The 24,964-nt window shown below is 40.3% G+C and overlaps 1 protein-coding gene across 3 annotated transcripts in view; it reads right to left on the reverse strand.

Annotated features, from left to right (window-relative positions):
- Positions 1 to 21,996, reverse strand: part of BICDL1 (BICD family like cargo adaptor 1) — a 154,250-nt gene extending 132,254 nt beyond the window's left edge. For 2 of the 3 annotated variants that reach the window (XM_074296470.1, XM_074296481.1), the window contains exons 1-2: positions 20,733 to 21,996; positions 3,813 to 4,028 (exon numbers count right to left, since the gene is read on the reverse strand). In XM_074296470.1, coding sequence (XP_074152571.1) covers positions 3,813 to 4,028; positions 20,733 to 21,194 — 678 coding nt within the window. In that variant the 5' untranslated portion in view covers positions 21,195 to 21,996. The remainder of the gene's footprint in view (positions 1 to 3,812; positions 4,029 to 20,732) is intronic. The other variant, XM_074296463.1, reaches the window with a different exon arrangement.
- Between the last annotated feature and the right edge of the window lie 2,968 nt (positions 21,997 to 24,964).

Raw genomic sequence — 24,964 nt, forward strand, 5'->3', positions numbered from 1 at the left:
GAGATGGGATTTGAATCCAGGTCTCTGACTTGAGTGCCACCATCCTTCCCACCATATTAAGAATAAGATCTAGGCTGCCAGACATATGGCACTTTCCTTTTCCCCCTTTTCACTTTCCACTTATATGGGGATAGCTTAAAATATATAGTATATATACTTAATATTGAATTTTAATCATTATTAATTATTTAACAATTAACTTAATATTTAATTAACACTTAATTTTTATTTTTTCATTATTATATTCAATAAATTATGTGACCACAATAAAAAGGAAATGTGGATAGACACACAACATGCCTCATATAACTATAGAGTTGTAACTAAGGTGGGCTAAAAGGAACTTTGCTTCAGGGCCCTGAAATTTAAGAGGCGATTAATCACTCAATAAACATTTATTAAGAGTCTGCTATGTGCCAGGCACTGTACTAAGTGCTAAGACAAAAAGAGGCAAAAGATAGTGTCTGTTCCTCAAGGAACTTACAGCTGAAAGGGGGAGACAACATGTAAACAAGTATGTACAAAGCAAATGGTATACAGGATAAATTTGTTGTTGTTTTTCAATCATGTCTTCCTGACTCCATTTTGGTGTTTCTTAGCAAAGATAGGGTAGTGGTTTGCCATTTCCTTCTTTAACTGATTTTAGTGATGAGGAAACTGAGGCAAAGATGGCTAAGTGACTTGCCCAGTGTCACACAACTAATAAGTGTCTGAGGACAGATTTGAACTTGTGAAGAGGAGTCTTCCTGATTCCAAGTCTAGTGCTCTATATATGGGACAAGTAGGAAATAGGTAAAAGAGGGAAATCATCAGATCTAAGAGTTGGGGAAGGCTTCCTTTGACTGGTAGTAACAATTAGGCTTACAGCTTTTTTTTTTTTTTTTTTTTTTTTTTTTTTTTAAAGAAAGAATGAACAGTCAAAATAGGAAGTTTCCAGCTGATCTAGGTTAGCTCCTCCTTAGACTAGTGGCCCTCAAACTTTTTAAATAGGGGGCCAGTTCACTGTCCCTCAGACTGTTGGAGGGCCGGACTATAGTAAAAACTATAGTAAAAGCCTATTTGCCATAACCTGGTGGGCCACATAAATGTCCTCAGCGGGCTGCATCGGGCCCCCGGGCCATAGTTTGAGAACCCCTTCCTTAGACTATCCTAGGTTCTGTTCCTTCCCATATAAATTTTGTGTTCTGAAGTCCAAGTCTTTCTCTCCAATACTATTTGTCTTAAAGAGTTCATCTGAATGTGACTTTTGTGCTCCTTGCCTCAGGCTGTGGAATTGCTAGCTAGATTGCCTTATACTTATAAATCATGAGAGCATGAAATTCACACCTGCAGCATCATTAGTAGCTGTATCTTTTCCAAATGACACTGGTCATATTTATTCTACAATAGCAGCTTTTAAACTGTGAATGGAATATATTCATTCCATTTTCCCCAATGTAGTACAACAATAAACAGAGGAATATATATATATATGTGTGTGTATATATATATATATATATATATATATATATATATATATATATATATATATATATATATATATATATATATATATATATATATATATATATATAAGAGGAATCTTAGTTTGTTGGATCCAAATATAAAGAGGAATCTTAGTTTGTTGGATCCAGAAAGGGATTCCAAATATCAGGATCCAATTCCTTAATTTTAGGTTCGATTTAGGAAACTGATGAACAGATAAGTTAAATGGAAACAAATTATAAACAGAGGTATTCACACAGCCTGCCTTATATACTTACAAAGCCATGACTAGGGTAAGGCAAAAGGAACTTTGTCACAGGGTGCTAAAATTTAGAAGGCATTGACACTTGTATTTCCTAAACTCAGAAGCAAGTACACTGAGTATCTAGTTAGTAAGAACAAATAGATAAAATAAGAAACTACCAATGAACCAAGTGAGGATTGGTCTTCCTCTTTTGCCTGATGCCTAGCTTGGCTAATGAAGAGGCAAAGTGTTTTGGAAACATTAATAAACAATGCTGAGTTGGAAGAATATTTACTAGCTGTATGACAGTGGGGAAGTGACTAGATACAAAATTATATTTATGTATCATTTTAATGTTTACCAGGGACAGCTGGGTACAGTACATAGAGCACTGGACTTGGAATCAGAAAGATCTCAAACATTTACTAGTTGAGTAACTGACTAGTCATTTAACTCTGTTTGCCTCAGTTTCCCCATCTGTAAAAATGGGACACCCTGGAAAAAAAGTGACAAATCACTCTAGTATCCTTGCCAAGAAAACCCCCATTTGACATGTTATCATAAAGAGTCAGACACAACTAAATGACTTGAGTACAACAACAAGGCTTACAAAGAGTTTTCCTTATAACAAATAGGTATAAGGTATAAATATAATGTTAAAGGCAAGGGCCATTTAGTTTCACCTTTGTATCTCAAGAGCTCAGTGGCTATGGACAAATCATTTAGTCTCTCACTGTCCTAGGAAAAAAATTTTTATTAAAGCTTTTTATTTTTAAAACATTCTCATTCATAATTTTTCAACACTGACTCCACCCCCTCCCCTAGATGGCAAGTAATCAATATATGTTAAACATGTTAATATATATGTTAAATCCAATAAATGTATATGTATTTATACAATTATCCTGCTGCACAAGAAAAATCAGATCAAAAAGGAAAAAAAAAAGAGAAAGAAAACAAAATGCAAGCAAACAACAACAAAGAGTGAAAATGCTATGTTGAGTCCACACTCAGTTCCCACAATTCTCTGTCTGGGTGTAGATGGCTCTCTTCATCACAAGATCATTCCCAGGAAATTTTTTAAGACTATAATTTCCAGATCAGTTGCTGAGTTATCTGTGTATGAGAAGGCAATTTCCACACTGGAAGTTACCTAAGCTGATGAAATCACAGGTGATCTACACTACCATCTGTACTTAAAACCAACAAAAAACCCCAAGCCCTCAACTCCCAGTGCAGTGTCTTATACATAGTAATGCTTAACAGATGTTAATTGAACTGAATTGGATAATCCTATAAACTAGGCAGGATAGGGAAAGTATTAAAATGTCCACTTTAGAGATGAAAAAACTGAGGCACATCTCAGTCTGTTGGGATCTTCAGGTTCCTTCAGACTCAGTTTACACATCACATTCCCAATCCCTTTCAGACGCTGGCATTCCTCTTCCCCAAAGTATTTTATATTCATATTGTGTTTGTTTTATATGTACATAAAATCAGGGTTGGAAGGGTTGGAAGTGAGTTCAAAGTTATCTAATTCAGGGTTTTGTTTGTTTTTTTTTTTAACTCCCCCCACCTTCCTCAGGAAATTTTATGTAACTCAGTCACAAATCTGAGTCAAGGTGTTTCTGGCACTGTTTGAGCATGTCCAGTGCAAAGTGCACATGTGTGTTCAAAAGCAAGGCTGTACTGCAACATGGGGCAGCACTGCCAAAAACACCTTGGACTCATTACATGTTTGATTTTGAATTAATTTTTGGTCTTTTGACCATATGGGGTCATGATCCACAGTTAAAAAAACTTTGATCTAGCCAATCCAAACACTAAAGAAATCCTCTTTCCTCCATTATCAACAGCTTTTGCTTAGAGACCACTAATGAGGGGGGAAGTTACCAACTCCCTTAAATTTTAAATTTTTTTCCACAGTCAGCTGCAAAAAATTTATCATTAAAAGGTAAAATCAGCCAATTTTAGGCATATAATTTCTCCCAACATGAACTTTACAAACAGACATTACATGGCAGCCTCTTTTCTTAACATTCAGGCCACTTCCATCCATTTAACTCCTTAAAGGATAACTCACCCTACTGAGCTGATCCAAGAGTCTTTGGTTCTGTTCGGAGAGTTCCTGGACCGCTCGCGTCTTTTCTCTGTCAGCTTCTCGGAGGTGAACCTGTTGCTTCTCTAACTCAACCTGTAGCTGTCTCACGTCGCTCTCCAATTCGGACACTCTACCTTCCCATTCGCCTTCTCGGTTCTCAAAACGTCTTCTTAACTCGTGTTTCTCTTGTTCAAGATGCTGGAAAAAGAAAGAGATGGAACTTTAAAATGATTCTTCCTCTCTTCTCGGGCTCAAGGTCTCTTAGCATGTCCTTTCCCCACTGAGCCAATACAGTGCATCTATGGGTCCCAGATGACATTCAGAGCAGCTACAGAAATAGTACTATCTTCCTGCAGTTTGTTCTGAAGCCCTGACAACAAGGAGCATGCTCTGCAAACAGAACATGGATCCTGCTCATATCCCCTTGCAGTGTTAGCCCTCTTTTGATCCTACCTCAGGGACAAGGCTGTGGCTAGAATATAGCACACAGACACAAGTTTTATTAGAACTCCAGAGTAATTAGTAGGAGCCTAAATTTAGAAAACCAAGAGTGACTTTTTCTATTGCCTCTTACTATTACAGAACATTAGAATCAGAGGGAAAGGAAAGAACTAGGGGATCATCACCCTCAGAAGGAAGCCCAGAATGACCTTCAGGAACAGAATACAGTATGCTGGAGCTGAGAATTACCTTAGAATACAGATCAGAGATGAAAGGGTCCTTAGAACAGAGAATGTTGGAGCTGAAAAGATCTTTACAACAATGCTAGGTCAGAGCTTGGAAGTGACCTTAGAACACATGGCAGACTTGGGAGAGATCTTTGAACACCAAATGTCAGGAAATTATCATCCATATTTCTGTTTCCAAAATTGGGAAATTGAGGTCCAGATAAGAAAAGTAATTAACCTGAGGTCACATAACTGATTTGCAACAAAGTGGGGGCTCAGAGCTAGGATGTATGGCCTTCTACTATTCTAGCTAGGTGGAGCACTACTATTCTACTATTGTAGCTATGTGGATAGAACACTGGGTCTGGATTTAGGAAGACCTGAATTCAATCAACTTCAGACATTCACTGCCTGTGTGATTTTGAGTAAGCCACTGTTTGCCAGAAAATGGGACTAATAATAGTACGGACCTCTCAGGGTTGTTGTAAGCATCAAATGAGATAATATATGTAAGGTACTTAGTACATTATACTCAATAAATGATAGCTTTCCTCCTCCACCTCCCATTTCCTTATTAATTCCTTCCTTTCCTCGTTAATATTTTTCCAATAGTATTTTATTTTTCTAAATACATGTAAGATAATTTTCAACATTCATTTTTTATTATATAGCTTTTAATTTACAAAATATATGCATGGGTAATTTTTCAGCATTGACAAATGCAAAACCTTCTGTTCCAACTTTTCCCCTCCTTCCCCCCTTGCCTTCCCCTAGATGGCAGGTAGTCCAATACATGTTAAATATCCATTTTTGCAAAACTTTGCATTCAAATTTTTCTCCTTCCCTTCCCATCTTCCCAAGACAGCAAGCAATAGGATATAGGTTAAATATGCACAGTTCTTTCCTTGTTAATTGAAAAAAAAATTAAAGGATATTTTCTATATAAGCAAATTTTATTTCAAGGATTTAGTACCACAAGCACAAGATACTTGATTGGGAGTCAAGAGGTTTGGGATTTAATCTTAAGTTTATTACTGAAATAAGTAATTTCATTCATCTCTACTATACCTTAACTTCTTCATCTAAAATGGGACTTGAGGGGCAGCTAGGCGGTGTAGTGGATAGAGCACCAGCCCTGAAGTCTGACTTCAGACACTTATCACTTCCTAGCTGTGTGACCCTGGGCAAGTCACTTAACCCCAATTGCTTCAGCAAAAAAAAAAAAAAAAAAAAAAAAAAAAATTAATAATAATAAATAAAGTGGGACTTGGAATCAATAATAATGTCTACTACAAAGGGTAGATAAAAAATAAACATGAGATGATTTAGGAAGTTAATGCCTGATTTCTTCTCCATCCCTTATACACACCATAGTCATTTCTGTCTCTATCCTTTGACTCCTGTTGGTTTCATGCCTCCTTTTGCTACCAAGTTAAATCCCATTCATACTTCAAGTATAAATTACCAAATGTACCTCTTCTAGGAAGTCCAATCCAACTGCTGAACTCTATTCTTTCCTGAAAATCATAGAATCAAGGGTTCCTAGAATGCTAGTGACAGGAAGGATTAATTGGGGTCATTCTTTCCAAATAGTTTGATAATGTCATTTCAGTTGATTTGCTTTGGGAACCTGTGGATTTTATGTGTTTAAAAACATTATTCTGAGAAGCTTCCAGGGAAGGGGTTCTGAGACACACAGTCTAAGGACCCTTGTGTCTAGTCCAATTTCTTCATTTTATGGAGGGGCAAATCAAAACCCAGAAAAGTCCAGGATCTTGGAAATTGGCAGTTTAAGGGACCTCAGTTGGAAAAGACTCCTCACTATAACATTTCCAACATCCAGACCTCCTTGGAGGGGAAGTGGACCACCTCCCAAGGCAGTGGGAAACCGAAAGCTATTCAGGTTCCCACACTGGGAAAGCTGAGCATGTTAGATTTTAAAAAATGATATAAGGTTAAATTTGCCTTGTTTCAATGCTACCCAGTGTTGCTGCTTGGCCCTGTGGATCTAAGCAGAATGTGGCTAATCCCTCTTCAATATGACAAGCCTTCAGGGCAGACAGTGAGCATGTCCCATGAAATCACTTCTCCAGACTAAACACTTTCAGTTCTAAGGACCAATCAATCCTTTCTGAAGTCTCCAATCCTCACTATCTCACTTGATCTCATCTCAACTTACAAAATTCAGTCATTTTTCAATAGTGTGCAACTCTCTGTGACCCCTTGTGGGGTTTTCTCAGCAAAGATACCGGAAAAGTTTCCCATTTCTTTCTCCCATTCCTTTTACAAAGGAAGAAACCGAGATAAATGGAGTTAAGTGACTTGCCCAGAATCACACAGCTAGGAAACATTTTAAATCAGATTTAAATGTGATGAGTCCTCCTGATTTCAGACCCAGTGCTCTCTTCAGACCCAGCCCATTAGCTTCCCAAAATATGGTACCCAGATTGGAACATCAGAGAAAGCCACAATATGTCCTTATATATAATCCTGATGAGTTGCCCAAGATTGCATGGGTAACAAATATCACAGCAGCTAAGTGATTCAGGAATCCCTATCTCCTCCATACAACAAGCAAGAGGCCATCCATTAAACACTTACTACACTGTTTTACAGCCTCATCATAGGTGCTTGATGAATGCTTGTTGACTGATTGCTTGACTCTCAGCAACAGCAAATTCTTTGTGGACTGGGGCCGATGATATGTCTTTGTTCCTTCTGTTATCTAGCAGTGTCTGGCACTGAGAGGTATTCAATAAGGGTTTGCCAATGAAGGTGCCTCATTTGAACTCAGCTCTTTGGACTCCACATCAAGGACTCTACCCACTAAACACCTTGTGATCTCATTAGGAAGTTTTCCTCTGACCTCAACCATTTTCTCCTTCATTGTTCCTAGTTATGCCCTCTTAGGTTAAGCAGAATAGTCCAGACCCAAGCATCAAGTCCACCCAGGGAGTCTCATTGAAAACTGTAGCCTTCTACCACATATCAGTTAGCCTGTTTCCCAAAGCAGCTGGATAAAAAGAGATTTTTCTGGACTTAGAGGGCTGAGAATACCTTCTGATTTCAATCTATCCCTGTAATAAGAATGCTATCTCTACTGAGCAGTCTGTTTCTAAGAAAGTACATTCTCTTTTTAGTGCTTTACAAAAATAATAAAGGAAATCTTTTAAATGGGTCTTATTATTACTGGGGGAGGGATAGAAGCAAGGCTATAAAAGAAAGAATTTGTGTTTTTTTTAAAGTTACCCATTTATATCTACTTTGCTACCTATACAAAATGTCTTTGAGAATAACCTACACATGTACTCAGAGCATAGTTAATGAGGGTATTAGAAGGGTGCAGTAGGCTTTCAACAAACATTGTATAGCAGGCTTATGTACCCTTCCACAATTGAATGAGAGCTATTGTGAATCCAGGCTCCCACTGTGATTATTGCTTGTTGACTATTAAAAGGCATTTGATCTGTGGCCTTGAAGGATCTCTCCAGCATGGTCTCTCATACATATGGCAAAAAGTAGATAAGATTCCTAGACGGATATAGCATCAGGAAAACTTTGTTCAGTTGTCTTCCAGTTATTAAAATCAAGGTGACTAGAATATAGACCCGAATTGTAATTCATTAGTATAAGCAAGTCTTTTGACAAAAGTCCCTCTACTTCTCTTGGTTAGTACCTGCTCTAAAACTTAGGATGCTAAGAGAACTGGCTGGGCAGGGCTCAGCAAACTAGAGTCAACTGGCCAAATCTAGAACATGTCTTTCTTTCTTTCTTCCTTCCTTCCTTCCTTCCTTCCTTCCTTCCTTCCTTCCTTCCTTCCTTCCTTCCTTCTTTCCTTTCCAATCTTACTAAGCTTTTTTTTCTTTTTCTTTTTTCTTTTTAAAGACATTTCCTCATTTTAACTAGTTTTTCCTACCTATTTTTATAGATGGGTAAAGCAAAATGCAGAGAGGTTAAACAATTTGCCAGGGATAGCATAAGTTTTCATCTGATAGCCCTTGAATGGTTCTTGTGACCAATGGTGGTATTGCCTAAGACAATCTCACATATCCATATTTTTTGGACAGCTCTGAATGACTCTGGGATATTTCCAAAATTCAAATCCACCCACAAAGGATAAAGGCTTCCCATTATTGAATAAGTAATAATAATTTTAAAAAAATACATTATCTCTTCTAAAGGCAATCAAGAGGGGCTGTCCTAAAATGCTGCTTCTGAAATGAATATCGAAGTGTCTGGACTCCTAAGGAGACAGGTTTCAAGGGGACAACAATCATTGCAGTCACAGATGCAGCAAGTCATACTTGGAAGGGGCCTTAGAACATGGAATGTTATAGAAGCCTAGAACAGAGAATGTTAAAGCTTGGAGGGGTCTTAGAACAAAAAATACCATAGCTGGAAGAGTGAATGTTAGAGATGAAAGGAACCTAGAAGTCAGCGCTGGGAGGAACCTTACAACTATGAATGTTAGAGATGGAAAGAAACTTGCCAGAAAATATCAGATCTGGAAGGGGCCTTAGAACAGTGAATATTAGAGAACCTGGAACAGAGAATGTTAGAGTTTGGAGGAAACTTTGGGAGGAGCTTTAGAAAAGGGAATGTTTGAACTGAGGGAAGCTTTAGAATTGAATATCAGGGATGGAAAGGAATCTAGATCAGATAATGTCAGATCTGGGAGGGGGCCTTAGAACAATAAATGTTAGGGATGAAAGGGAGCCTAAAATAGAGAATATCAAAGTTTGGAGGGGTCTTAGAACAGAGATTGTCACAGCTGGAAGAAGCCTTAAAAGAGTGTTAGAGATGAAGGGATCCTAGAACAGAGAATGTCATATCTGGGGGGAAACTTAGAACAGTGAATGTTAGAGATGGAAAGAAACCTACCAGAAAATATCAGATCTGGGAGGGGCCTCAGAACAGTGAATATCAGAGAACCTAGAATATTAGAGTCTGAAGGAGGCTTACTTAGAACAGAGAATGTCACAGCTGGGAGGAGCTTTAGAAAAGGGAATTTCTGAGCTGAGGGGAGCTTTAGAATTGAATATCAGGGATGGAAAGGAATCTAGACCTGATAATTTCAGAGCTGGGAGGGCTCTTAGAACAATAAATATTAGGGACAAAAGGGAACCTAGAACAGAGAATGTCAAAGTTTGGAGGGGTCTTAGAACAGAGAATGTCACAGCTAGAAGAAGCTTTAGAAGAGTGAGTGTTTGAGATGGAAGAGAAACTGGAATGGAGAATGTCAGAGGTTGGAGGAAGCTTAGAGCAGAGCATGTCACAGTGGAAGGAGTCTTAGAACAGGGTATATCAGAGCTGAGAGGAACCAGAGAGATAGAAATAAAGCTGGAATGGATAATATCAAAGATTGAAGGGGACTTAGAATAGAGGAAATTAGAGCTGTTAGAAGCACTAAAACTGGGAATATATGAGCTGAAAGGAGCCTTAGAAAGTGAATGTTAGAGAAGAAAAAGACCCAGAACAGAGAATGTTCGAGCTTGGAGGCTCAGAACAGAGTATGTTACAACCTTACAACAGAATGTCAGAGCTAGGAAGGCCTTCCTTTAAAATACAGCCTCTAAGAGGTGGGAAGGGCCTTAGGAAGCTTTCTGGTTCAACCCTCCCATTTCCCCAAAGCTCCAAACCAGTTTCCTAACTTTCAGGGCACACCCAATACTTTTCACTTCAGAGTAAGCAATAGGGTGTGGTCTGTATAAAACAGGTGATTAAGTAGTCTTTAGCTCTCTGGTCTCTCTACTTTCTATAAACACAATTCTCAAAGAAGGGGAGTAGATAAAGAGAGCCATGGGAATTTGGAAGTTTTGGCCAGAGACTCAGAATGCTTATAAAGGTGCCTGTTTCAAAACCCTGTTTATTCCGGTGATTTCCTTGAAATGGAGCAGCAAAACTCACTTGTTCAGGGAGAAGCCAGAGAGATTGTGTACATCCCAAGAAGAGATTGATTTGAGTCAGCTTCAGGGAATGCCTGCTCCCTAATAGGCAAAGCCTGCACTCCAAAGCAAACCTGCCCCTTTAGGTAAGAGAGGGCTACTGTTGCTGTTCCATCATTGGGGGCCTTGGATTTTTCTGGATGTGGGACAAGTCCTCTATTTCCCAGTTTCCAGTCCTCTCAGAGAAGCAGGTTTTTCCTATTAATGCATCCACAGTATCCGGTTTCTTACACTGGAAACCATGTTTGGAAACATTTCCAAAAGAAAGATCTGGCCCAGACTTGTCTGGCAAATTAGATGCTAAATTTGTCGGTGAGCTCAGGGCCTCTAGTCAGCAGATATGGGGTTAGGCCCTCTGTTTTTCTGTGGGTTTTCACAGATTTAGCAAAGTTAATGTTGATATTAACCTACATTTAGACACGTTTTCAGAGATACATGAAGCAGCAAAAGGAAAAATGCTATCCAGTCCTGAGATTTTAGTTTATTTGGAGTAGGTCAGTCTATTGGCTGCTAGTAAATGGATCGAAGCCAAATCTCAAATATCTGAATGCCTGGGTTTGAGTTTCCCATCTTACCACTGGATAATCATTTCATCCTTTCTCATTGGGAAAGGCAGGAAGTGGTTAAAGGCATTGAAGTAACTCCTTAAGAATCATAAACTTTTTATTTTGTTGCTGAGGCAATTGGGGTTAAGTGACTTACCCAGGGTCACACAACTAGGAAATGTTATGTGTTTGAGGCCAGATTGAACTCAGGGCTGCCCCACATGATAAACTTTTTTCTTTTCTTTCTTTCTTTCTTTCTTTCTTTCTTTCTTTCTTTCTTTCTTTCTTTCTTTCTTTCTTTCTTTCTTTCTTTCTTTCTTTCTTTCTTTCTTTCTTTCTTTCTTTCTTTCTTTCTTTCTTTCTTTCTTTCTTTCTTTCTTTCTTTCTTTCTGAGGCTGTGATTGTGACTTGCCCAGGGTCACACAGCTAGGAAGTGTTAAGTGTCTGAGACCAGATTTGAACTCTGGTCCTCCTGAATTCAAGGTTCGTGCTCTATCCACTGCGCCACCTAGCTGCCCCTAATAAACTTTTTAAAAAAGAATATGTTTTTATTTATTTTGCTAAATATTTTCCATTTCCATTTAAATTTTTTGACTTTTAAAAAATATTCATTTTGAATTTTACATCAATTTTTTAAAATGTTCTTTGTTCCAAATTCTCTCCCCTTGAAAAGAGGAACAATATATTGATTATACCTGTGAAATCAAGCATCATAAACTTCTGAAAAGAATCACTATATTTGGTTCTTCCACTTTCCACACTCATGTCTTAACCTCTTGGCACTGGCTTTTATCCCAATCACTCTATTAAAGTAACTCTCTTCAAAATCACTATGTGCCCTTGGACAAGTCACTAATTTTTCCAGATTTGAAGAGATGACCTCAAAGAGCTTTTCTAAATTTATTATCCTAAGCAAATCTGCTTATCATTTAATCCAATAGCTTTCCATGTCCTTCAAATAAATTCAAATAACACTTACTTATTAGCTGCCTGTCAAGCTGTAAGTCTACAAATACAAAAATAATACAATTCCTTACCTTACATTCTTCTTGGAATGGATGGACAGAACATACACATATAAGTAAACAAAAAGTAATTTTTATAATGGGAGAAAAGCACTAATAACTGGTAGTGGGTAGGAATCAGAATATGCTTTGTGGGGAAGGAAGCTCTTGAGTTATATCTTAAAGGTCTAAGAGATGGAAAGCTAAGTGGCACCATGATGGATAAAGTACCAAACCTAAATTTCCTCAGTTCAAATCTGATCTTGGATACTGACAAATCGTTTTACTCTGATTGCCTCAGTTTCCTTATCTGTAAAATGAACTAGAGAATGACAAACTGCTCTGCTAAGAAAATCTCAAATGGGATTGTGGAAAGACAGCAGAAAAAGTACTGGACAACAACAAAAGAGATAGATGCCTTGATGGGCATTTGTCACTGGGAGGAGCAACGGTATCATAGGCATCTTTGTGTCCCTTCCTAGAAGAGCTTTGGGAGCACAGAATATCAGAACTGGGAAGGATCTCAGAGCACAGGATGTTAGAGTTGAGAGAACCTTGGAACACAGAATGTCAGAGCAGAAACAGCTCAATATTCCTAGTGTATAATAAATGTTGATTTGAACTGCCCAAATAAACCCAAAGGGACCAGAAGATCATAAGACCATAATTTTAGAAGGGACTTCACAGCTCATCTGCTCCAATCCATTCATTGTATAGCTGAGGAAACTGAGGTCCAGAAAGAAGTGACTTTCCAAAGTCCAAGTGGTACAGGTAGGATTCGAATCTAGTTCTTGTGACTCCAAACCACTAGATACTAGCAACCAGAGAGTCTCAAATATTACAGGCCCATCAAAAAGAAAAGAAACTCAAGATACAGCCATTGTTTGATAAATAGCTCAACAACCGCATTGCGCCCCATGTTAATTTTTAAACTCCTGAGAAAATATGAAAACACGCCTCTATGTTTAAAAAATGAGCAAGAAGACTAATTGCATATGCAGAAAAGACAGAGGGGAAATGCCTCTAGTCCTGTTGCTTTCTGAATAATAAAATTTCTGATTCAGAGAGTGAGTAATAGAGCATTGAGGATTCAATAAGAGGTGGGAAAATAAAATTATAGACAGCTCCCTGGCAGTTTTTCTTAACTGAAGGCAGCCTTTGCTTGAAACTCCAAGAGAAATAACCCTGGAAAGCCCCAGCTGATTTCCTTTGAAGGACTGTCTGTGCCTTTGTTTTTTATCTCCAAGTGTCAGAGTATTCAGGTTTGTTTTATTTTTCAAAAGTAAAGAAGACAACCTTGGGATCTGAACACATCAGGATTGAGAGACACCTTAGAATGTGAGAGCAAGGAGAAAATATAGAACATAGAACACTGGATGTGGGGATTGGAAGGGATGCTAAATTATAGAATGGCCCATGGAGAAGGATCTTAGAATAGAGAATGTCAGAGCTGGAAGGGGCCTTAGGATAAGGACTGTCAAAGCTAAGAGGGGCCTTGGAACAAAGAATGACAGAACTATAAAAACACTTAGAAGAGGGGATGTCAGAGCCAGGAAGGGCCTTAGAACAGGACATGTCAGGACTGAAAAGGGGTTTTAAAACAGAAAATTTGAGGTTCAGAGAATAGAAGAACCTCACTTAAGGTTCTATAGTTATTCAGCAGCAGAGCAAAAACTGGATCACAAGCATTTTAAATATTTTGAAAAGTACCCAGGCCAGTCACATTTAATTGCTCAATCCTCTAGAACTTCTCCCAACATTTTTTCCCTACTCTTACCCCCACTTTTACACTTTTCTCCCCATCTACATTCCCTCCGGTTGCCCCTTTGTGTGTAGTCTTTCCCTGTTAGAATGTAAGCTTAGGGGGGGTAGAGAATGTTTTCTTTTTAGCTTGTGTTTGTATTCCCAATTCTTTGGCACAGTGTCTACAGTAAATACTAAAGAAATGCTTATGGATTGACTGGAAAAGGAGTGAAATTGCAGAAGATCCTGAGCAACTTAAATAGGTTACTTGTTGGTCCCTATTTAAGGGTGAGGAGAGGTAGAATATGGCTGTGCTGTATGTGTAATGAGACTTGCCCTTCAGACATCAGGGTGTTAGGGTTGGGTCAGGGGCCAGGTCTATTCCTGATACCTCTTTCTTTTTTTAGAATCCTTTTATGATTGACTATAATCTTCATTAGAACCAATTGTCTTTGTGGCACCAAATCTCAGGGCCAGATTTTAGGAAGGCTATTACTAAACTGGAAGGCATCCAGAGGGCAGAGAAGAGACTCAAGGTTGTGCCATTGTAAGAATGATGAAATGTAGGGGGCATATTTACTCTGAAAAAGAAATGACTTGAGGGATAAGGTATCTATTTTCAAGTATTTAAGGAGCAGCTAGGTAGTGCAGTGGTAAGAGTACTGGGCCTGGTGTCAGGCAGACCTAAGTTCAAATATGGCCAAAGGTGATTATTATTGGTGTGACCCTGGGCAAGTCCCTTAACCTTGTATACCTCAGTTTCCTCATCTGTAAAATAAGCTGAGAAGATAATGAAAAACAACTCCAGTTATTTTTGCCCCCAAAATCATGAAGAGTTGAACATAATTGAAATGAGTGACGATCACAACTCTTGAGGTTCTGACAGGTAAAGACAAGCATTCTGCTTGGCTCCCCAAGGCAAAGCCAGGTGCAGTGCTTAGAGAATGTCAAGAAAGGATAAAGCTTCCTAACTTGAGTGATGCCCCAATGGAATGGGCTGTCTGAAGAGCAATAATCCCCTCACTGTAGATCTTCAAGCAAAACATACATGATCATTTGTTGAGTAGGTTGTATAGGGGCAGATGGTAGATAGTTTCTGAGATGCCTTCCCAATGTAAGATTCTGTGAGATGGACTTATTTATTTTTAATCCAAAAAATAAAAGGAAACATCAAGTTTTAAAATTTAAAGTTGATTGAAATGGAATGGTAATATTGGATGTTAGAAGCTCTTGGGTGAAAAACTCTAAATTGCTCATCTAAAATTATATTTCTGGACTTTCCACTAGATATTAGATAAAGGTCTCTACTGTCAAATCTTGTTTTTCACTCCCATATTATCACTCTGAGAAACACAGAGAGGAATGGAGATATTGACTCATAGTCAGAAAATCTTGGGTTCCTTCATCCAGCCTCTGAAATATACTGGCTGTGTAACCCTAACAAAGACAAAACTTCTCGGTGTCCCCAGGTAATGGTCTAAGTTGCCAAGAAGGTGCCATCCAGTATTGTTAGAGGAATTTTTCTTAGTAGGAGTCCCTTATACCAAAGAAGTCACTTGTTTAAAAAAATCACTGTATCCCTGAAAGATTAATGGAGGTACCATATTTAAGTTTAAGGAGCTTAAAAGGAGTTTTAAAGGAGTTTAAAACTCCAGCATATTTTAAGAAGATCTTTGTATATAAAAGTCATATGTTGATCCTCAGAAAAATACTATTTTATAGTGTTTAGGTTTAAACATTTCCCCCCCAAAAAAACAATGACTAACCCAGTGTCTCATCTTACTGAAAAAATGGAGGAGAAAAGTTCCCATGTATATTGACCAAGTTAAACACCATAGAGAACAGCTACAATATAGGAACAAGAAAAAACCCTCTACAGATCCTCAGAAGGTCACAGGAGACAGACTCAAAGGAAGAAACCATCAATAAGACATAGAGCCTTGAATATTTATAATAATCAAGGTAAACTAGAGACCTTGAAGTAAGAAGGCAAACTTGACCTCATAGCACTGAGACTTGGTGGCCTGGGACCAATGACTGAAATGTGGCTCTGGGAAGGTGTACCTTATTGGAAATGAAAAGGATGGGTAAATGGAGATGGCCTAAGTAGCACTATAGATTAACAATATACAAGCTACCCTTTCCTCTTCCTCATTCCTCACTTCCAATCAGTAGTCAAGTTTTGTCTGGTCTACTTCTGTAAGATGTCTCACATTCCCTTCTCTTAACTCATAGAGCCACTACCCTAAAGATTCTATAAGTCAGAACTTGATCATTTTCATTTTGTACTGCTACAATGGTTTCCGGGTCTTCCTGATTCTTGCCTTCCTTTCCCAATCTTTCATCCTCAAAACTACCAAATAAAATTTTCTAAAATGCTAGACCTGATTTACTTCAGTCTCTTACTCAAAAACCATTACTACTTCTGGGATTAAACACAAACACTTTTTTGTATTTCATATTACTCTTCCATGCAATTCCCATTCTAGTTCAATTGGTTGTTCTCTGTATCTAAGTTTCTGTGGTTTCTCTCCCTCCTCTCCCCCAGGATCTCTGGGATGCAACTCCTCCCTTCTACCACTTAGAATCTACCACTTCAGAGAACAATTCAGGTGGCACTTCCTGTGGCTCTGAAATTATGTGATTTAGGATTTATTGAATTGTGCACATATCATATCTATTCCAGAAACTGTAAACTCTTTGAGAGGACAGAATTCTAGATGACAAAATTGATAGAACTGTATTTGGACTCAGGAACAAGTGAGTTCAAATCTAACCTGAGACATTCACTGGCTGGGTGACCTCAGACAATTAATTTACCTCTATTTTCTTTAATTTCCTCATCTTTAAAATGGAAATAATAAGTGTAGCACTGACCTCATAGGGTCATCAAATATCAGATGAGATAATGAATATAAATTTATAAATTTAAACTGCTATATACATATGAATTATTATGGTTGAGGATAGAGACTGCTTTGTTTTTGCCTTTTTTTTTTTCTATCCTCAGTGCCTAATAGGGTGCTTGGTACATAGTAGGCCCTTTGTAAATGTTTATTTAAATTTAACTCTGATCCATCTTGTGATTAATGATAATTCTAGAGAGAAATGATGAAATGAGCTTTCCAAAAGGCAGGTGAAAGCTTCAAGGTACAGAATAAGACCAAAGAAGTCACTTGTTAAAAAAAAATAATTATATCCCTGAAAGAATTAAATGAAGGAATTTTTTAAAAGAGGTGTGTGTGTGTATACAAACACACACACATATAAATATATATTTACTATAAATATTTGTTACAAGGGTTTTGTTTTTCTCTTTTCACCTAGAGGAGGTGAAGGGAGGCAAAACAAATATTTGTAAATTAAAGAAACAAGAGTTTAAAACAAATAAATATTGAATGGAATGGAATTGCCAGCTTCATCCAACTTGGTTTGACCATAAAATTTAAAGGAAATTAAGGTGTCAAAATGCAAAGTCTTTCTTGTTTATGATGAACCTTTAAAAAATCAGTTAATAGGTAAAGGAATGAATAGACTCTTCAGGGAACTACCCACTGAAAGTTGCTATTCAATAGTGGTTTCATATTCGAATGTGAAATACATTACTACTTAAACTGACTTTGACATGATGTTCTTTCCATATTAGCTGTCTGTCTTTTTAACCAAATCTCTCACTAGCAGAGTTAGAAACATCATCTCTAAATCTCTGAGCAAAGACCTGGTATGGTAGTAATTCTTTCCAGAGTTGTGTTCCTGAATCATTCAAAAGAGACAACCTGTTATTTCTGTTCCACCAGTTTAGATGGAAATCAATACAGAGTTCTGTCCATTGAGTTCCTTACAAATGGGGTGTTTCTTTGGCAGTGGTTCAGAGGTGCTGTCCAGTCACTTTTCAGAGACACTATGGGTTCATTTTCTGATCACAGAACAGAAGACAAATAGGTTCTGGAGCACTGAGCTATTCCTGTTGTCAGGTCATGAGCTCATATATGTAGTGCTCATATATTTAATGCTGGAAAGCAGTGAAGGAAGGACTGGAATTCAAATCCTGTAACTTTCTGACTGAGTGATAAGGCAAGTTTCTTCACTTGTGTAATCTCAGCAAGTGACTTAACATGATGATCCTCAGTTTCTACATCTATAAAATGAGGAGAATGGACCAGATGATCTGGTTAAGCATTTATTTAAAGCTCTAAATCTGTAAGCCTATGAACCTTTCCAAGCATCAGTGTACTAATCAACCCTTATTACCTGCAGAACCTGCATTAAACTTAAAATGAGATGTTTATAAATGCTTTGGTATCTCCAGAATTCTATGTTAATATTATTATTAACTTGTTTAACTGCTTTTTTAATCTTGAGTTTTAAAAACTAATTTATAAAGGGAGATGGTCAGACCTTTATTTTTATTGTTAACTGTGATGCTAAGAAAAAAATGCTTATGTTTCCATTCCAAGGATAGACAATGTATCTGTAATTTCACTGATACAAAGAACTTCTAGATGAGGAAATTCTCTCTAACACTGCAGGTTAACACTCTCCTTGCAACTTTATATCCTTAAAAGAGATGCTTTAAAGTAACTTTTTTTTCTGAGTTTTTTAAGTGACTTGATCAGGGTCACAGGTGTTATAGAAATGCAAGCTATTATTAATTATTATTTAATTGTTGTTATCATTACTATTCTTATCTCTAAGGCCATAATATTTCTCTTTTATGAAAAAGGAATGAAAATACAACTTCCTTTTACCACCATCCCCTTTTAAAAATATTTTAACAATACATAGGATTGTAGATTTAGACCGGGAAGAGTTCCTACAGGTAATAATATATTGACATATAAATAGATGGCTAAAGGGACAGCTAGGTGGTGCAGTGGATAGAGCACCAGCCTTGAAGTCAGGAGGACCTGAGTTCAAATTTGATCTCAGACACTTAACACTTCCTAGCTGTGTGACTCTGGGCAAGTCACTTAACCCCAATTGCCAGAGGGGGGAAAAAAACTGAAAAAAAAATAGATGGCTAAAACATTTAAGTGTTTAGTATGCTTCAGGCATTGAGCTAAGGAGAACTCTCATTTTGCAGAGAAGGAAACCAAAATCCAGTGAGGGAAAGCTCTTGGTCCAAAGTTATAAAGGCAGCAGTCATTGAAAGAATCAGGTTTTGAATCCATGACTTTAAGGCTCCAAATCTAGTGTTTTGGTTTTTTTTTTCTATTATATACTATTTAACATCTTAAACTCTCAATTTAGGAAAGTTTCTGAATCTGAAGCTGTTTGTATATTTTAACAGTGTGTCCATATGACATTGGTGACATAAAACCATACCAGATTCTAATCTTATAATATACACAGATGGCATCCAGGTTAGAAGATGTTTTTTACATATTTACATGTGTGCATCTGTATGTATGTATGAGTATATATTTACACATGTGTATATGTATATATGTATACACATATATATTTTTACACAACATATGCCAATAGGTGTTACATTCCAGTTTTTTCTGATATATAAAGTGTTTTGCAATCTTTAAAGTGCTATATACATGCCAACTATAATTATTACTTGAAGTGTTTGGGGGTGCTGGTGGAGAGTAGTATCCCCCTAACAAATTTGGTCATGAAATATACTCGGATTTGAAATATTGGGACAGAACCAATAAATGTTGATCTGGGGAAGCTGAGAGTATGTATGGATTAGCCCTGGATTAAAGGCAGGGTTTGGCTAATTTTGCAGAAAAAGAGACTAGGTTAAGCTAATTTTCAAATTGGAAAACTGTAACACAGATAAGTGTTAAACATTTTAAACTGATAAACATTTTTTAAAATATCTGATCTTTTAGAGGAGGGAGAATTGGAATTTGCTCACGGAGCCCCCTTCCCATCAGGCAGGATTTGATGGAACACAAAGATTGCTTTCCAAAAAAGACTATTCAGTGACACACAGGAAACATTGCAATCAATATGAGGAAGAGATCCAAAGGCAGCCAGGCATGTGCTACCCACACGTCCTACCTAGCCTGTCACCCAGCTGTACACGTAGCAGCAGAGAACCCCTAGAAAAGTACCCTTCCAAATCTGCTAAATGCCCAGCCCCAAGTGAAATCCATGCTTGGCAGTCACGTGGTTGGCATGTAAGCTGCTCGAGTTCTCTGGAACCTGCTACGTTGTGTGAGTCTCTGGACACTGGACATTTTATGTGCTATGCTCCTTCTGGGCTTCTCTTTTCCCACAGCTTAGGGTGACAGCAGGTCATGCCTAGTTACTTTTTGTCAAGCCCACCTCGGTTAAACACTAAGAGCTCCTCAGCAGGCCAGGCCAAGGATTTTCAATATGGTGTGACTTTCTCTGCTCTCTCTGTGGGAGTGTACAGACTCTCTCAGTCATGGTGCAGAATAAATTCCCTCACCCGGAAGGCTGTGGTGCTGTATCCTATCTCAAAGGAGGCTTTTCTATGAATAAGCCATCAGAATCCCTCTCTGAGAGGCAGCATGAGGTACTAAAATGCTAAAAGGAACCCAGACTTGGGCTCAGATCTCACCTCTGCTACAGGCAAACCATTTTAGCTATTTCGGACTCAGTTTCCTCATTTGCAAAATGAGGCTAAGAATAGCATTTACCTCATAGAGTAGGACTTAAGACTCAGTTTCCCAAACTGTAAATGAAAACGGTACCTATTTCACAGGGTTTTGAGGGTCTCAAATTCAATGGTATATGTAAATCCTAAATGTCAGTAATTAATGGGCCGTGCCAGCTTTCTGGGGTAGAGGGGGGAGACTCAGGTAGCTCCCAAGTATGGAGAGCTTTGCCTGCTCACTGCCATCACCGCCAAGTGCAGCACACACCCTTGGGTGGTCTGTGGGCCCGTTCCCTGTGGGCAAAGAGTGCGGAGGAGGGGGGGGAGGAAGGTAACTCCCGGGCTGAGCAGGTGCTCCAGGATTCCCCCCGCCCCCCCCCTCCCCAGGGGCCCCGCCCTAGGCTGAAGCGTTCTCACCTCCAGCTTGTCCGTCAGCTCTTTATGCATCTGCTCGTACTGCCTGCTCATGTCCTGGTTCCTCTCCAGCAGCGCCTTGCCCAGACGGGCAGCCAGGACCAGGTCTTTTTCCTTCTGTCGGATTACCGACAGCAGTTCGGGTTCCTGCGGGGGTGAGGACGGCTGCAGCAACTGCCCCGGGCCCGGGGCCTCGGCTGCGTCTAGAAGCCCCGACTCGGCCTGGGGAAACTCTCCCGGGTCCGGCGGCCGCTCCCCAGCCGCCAGCAGCGCCAGTTCCTCCTCGAGCGCCAGTTCCAGTTCCCCCGGGCCACCGGGGAAGGACACTAAAGCGGCCGCGGCGGCGGCTGCGGCTGGGCTCCGGACTTCGTCCCCGCCGGGCCCCGGCAGCTCCATGCAGGAGGCGCTGTCCGCCTCGGCGGGTGCTGAAACGCTGCTGGCCAAGTCCAGGCAGTAGGCGGACATGGCCCGGGGAGAGCCCGCTGCTGTGCGGGCCCTCGGCGCGCGCCAGGCTGCAGGGGGGGTGGGGGTGGGGGTGGAGGTAGTTTGGGGAGGAGGGGGAGGGAGGAAGGGGCCCCCCCCGGTCTCGCGCCGCTGCACGCGCCCCGCTTCCGCTCCTACAGCCCTTTCCCCCCTTCCTCCCCCCCTGCGTTGTCCCCCTGGTCGCCTATACACCGGCGTGAGCCGGGCCGGTCCCGGGAGCTCTCCCCCGCCCGCCTCGCGCCCGGCGGCACGCGTGCCCTGCTTCCCCTCCCTCCCCTCCCCCTCCCCGCCCCCGGGCTGGGTTGCTCGGTGTGCGCAGGGGAGGAGGAGGAGGTAGTGGTGCTGGTGGAGGAGGGAGGAGAGAGAGCAAGGAAGGCGGAGAGCCGAGAGGGAGGAAAGCGGCGAGGGCGGGGTGGGGTGGGGGAGAGGAGGAGAAGGAAAGCGAGAAGGGGGAGGAGGAGGAGCCGCCGCCGCAGCGCCGGGTGCAGGGGTGCTCCGGCCTTAGCTGCCTCTCCGCTGTGGCTGCGGCCGCAGCCCGTCACCCGGCGGGACCTCACGGGCTGGGCTGCGCTCTGCTTCTGCTGCCACTGCAGCTGCTAGCGGCAGCCCTCGGGTGCCGCAGCCCCTCTCCATGGCCCTCGGCTGGCCGGCCCCGGCGCTGGCGGCGGCTGCGCTGGCCGGGGCTGTGGCACATGGCGCGCCGCGGACGCCTGGCACTGGTCCTCCTCTCTCGGCCACCGTCTCCCTTTGGCCTCGGCCTTCCTCCCCTCAGTGCAACTCCAAGGAATGTCCCTCCCTCCCTCCCTCCCAGACCGGCTAGGCCCGGCGCTGCCCGGCGGCCCCACCCCGGCGCCAGCCACGCACGCAGCCCGGCCCACCCCGTACTTCAGGCCGCGCCCATAGGCGCCTGACACGCGCGGCTTGGCACGGTTTGGGCCACCTGTTCCCTTGGGAATAGTTCCGTTTGCCTCAGCCGCCAGGGTCTCTGCCTCTGGGCCTGGGGCTCTGCTCCCGCCCCTGCGGCCCTTAGTTTAACCCTTTCCCGGCCTTGGGCTCTGCTAAGTACCCTTCCCTTCCCACGTTCCCCAGGGGCCAGTTGATAATTAGTCCGGGAGTCCTTGTCCCGAGTTCCACAAGGGAATGGGAACGACGTGCGTGTGTGCATGCGTGTTTCCGTGCGTGTGTCTGCGTGTGCTGAAGGTAGGGGGCTGTAGTATTTGCCACTGAATCTCAACCCTAAACGAGATGGGTGTCGGAAGAAGCTGCTTCTGGGCACCTAGGGGCGCCGTAGGGCGGAGATCAGAACTTTGTGCCTTAGGTTGGAGGAAGGATGCATGGATGTATGGAATACATAAAGAATCTCTCTGCTTTTTGTCCTTGGGTGGCCCGCACATGTTTACCAAGGTGAGCTTCGAAGGGAGACAGCCAAGACCCAAAGGGACTATTTGTGGAGGTGAGTTGAGGCTACCATAACAACTCACATCGCCCCTTTCCTTCCCCTCACATTTAAAAACAAAAAACAAACCAAAAAATGTTGGCAGAAAGGCTTTCTCCACAACATATCTTCTGTTTATTATACATATTTTAAAGATGAGGAAAATGAGGTTCAGGGAGGCCTTTTCCACAGGCAGGAAGCTCCTAAAGGTCAAAATTGTTGGTTGGAAAGCAAGGTATCCTGAGGTCATGTGACAGAGTGGAGAGAAAACTTGAAGTCAGAAAACCTTGGTTTCAGATCCTGCCTGTTCGTTGTGTCTGATATTCCACGACCCGCTTTGGGGTTTTCTTGGCAGAGATACTGGCAGGATTTGCCATTTCCCTTCTCATTTTACAAGTGAGGAAACTGAAGCAAACAGGATTAAATGACTTGTCCAGAGTCACGCAGCTCATAGATATCTGAGGGCAGATTTGAACTCAGAAAGATGAGTCTTCCTGACTCAGTTGTCCCCGGCACATAGTAGGCACTGTATAGATACTCTTTCTCTCTCTTCCCTTATCTGTAATCTAACATGGGATTGCCGGGAAACTGACAAAAGGTGAGTAAAGTGCTTTGCAAACTTTGAAGCATGATATAATTGTTTTGTTTTTTTTTACTTGTGTGACTTATGTAGCAAGATATTTTGCTCTGTGCCTCAGTTTCCTCCTCTGTAAGATGAAAAATAAAACTAGGATGGTTGGATTGTGTGGTTTGAAAATATCCCATCCAACTCTATTTTCACTCTACCATATTTCCTTCACTATTTCAAGGATACTTGGAACTCCTTTCACCAGTATAAATGGTAGTCCCTTTATGATATGGGAGGTGGTTTCCAGAGTTCCACAGTTAGGAAAAAATTTCTCACCCAGGGGCCAACATTCGGGTTATGAGTCTCTCTGAACTTAGCTTGGCTGGTCTTGGGTGGCAAACACACTCAATCAGGAGCTGTCATGAGGAGGAGAAAAATTTTCTCTGCTCAACTCCCAACTCTTCCCAGCCAAAGAAGAATAATAGGGACATGAATAATAGTATTTGATAGGAGAGACTTAAAGAAATTGTAGCCCAGAAGGTGGAATATAGGAAACCTCTCTTCCTGGTCAGAGGATGGACTGAATGGCATAGTCGATTCACATCAAGCCAGTTCAATTCAATAAACATTTATTAAGTATCTACTCTGTACATGCTCTATAGGAGTACCTATCACCTATGTATCAGGCTTAAAGAGGTAGGATGGTGAAGGATTCAGGACCATAAGTTAAAGTCTGGCCTCAGACACTAGTTGTGTTATCCTAAACAAGTCACTTGTTTGCCTCAGTTTCCTCAGTTGTAGAATGGGGTGATAACAGCATCTACTTCATAAAACTGCTATGAGAAACAAATAAAATTATATATATATATATATATATATATATATATATATATATATATATATATAAATATATATAATAGCTTTTATTTACCAGATATTTGTATGGGTAATTTTACAACGGTGACAATTGCCAAACCTTTTGTTCCAATAAAATAATATTTATACGGGCTCTTAGCACAGTCCTTGCCACATAATGAGTGCTAAATATTTATTTATTTATTAAATTTATTAAATAAATATTTATTCCCTTTCCTACTATTGGAGTCAGGAAGAGCTGAGTTCAGGTCCTTTCTATATTACATACTGCTTATTTGACTCTGGGCAAGTCACTAAAATTCTCTAGGCAACTATCAAAAACCATGATCAGTTGTGGAAAACTTAGCTATTCTGATCAAGACAACGATCCAAGATAATTCCAAAGGACCCATGATGAAAAATTTATTTGTCTCGAGAGAGAGAATTGATGAATTTTCAATACTGATTGAAGTAGATTTAAAAAAAAAACCATTTTTTCTTGTTATTTATTTTGCAACATGAATAATATGGAAATGTATTTTGCATGATTTCACATATATAATTGATAAATTCATCAATGAATGGAGGAAGAGAGAGAATTTACAACTTAATTAAAAAAAAAAAAACAATGTTACAATGAATTAATTTTACTGTTATAGCAAACATTTAGGGCATTAACAGAAAGAATCACCTGATCTGAGAATTTGCTATAACAGTAAAATTAAATTAAATAAAAAAACCCCACTATTCATATCTTATGTATCAGTGTATTGGGTTAGGGGATAAAGGTACAAAAATTAACTGAAAAACAATTCCTCTCCCTCAAGGAGCTTACATTTTATCCAAACTATTGAGCTCTGCCCCCTTCTGGTCCTACAAAGGGACGTTTTCCCA

This window comes from Sminthopsis crassicaudata, chromosome 1 (genome assembly GCF_048593235.1).
Source record: "Sminthopsis crassicaudata isolate SCR6 chromosome 1, ASM4859323v1, whole genome shotgun sequence".
NCBI classification, from domain to species: Eukaryota; Metazoa; Chordata; class Mammalia; order Dasyuromorphia; family Dasyuridae; genus Sminthopsis; species Sminthopsis crassicaudata.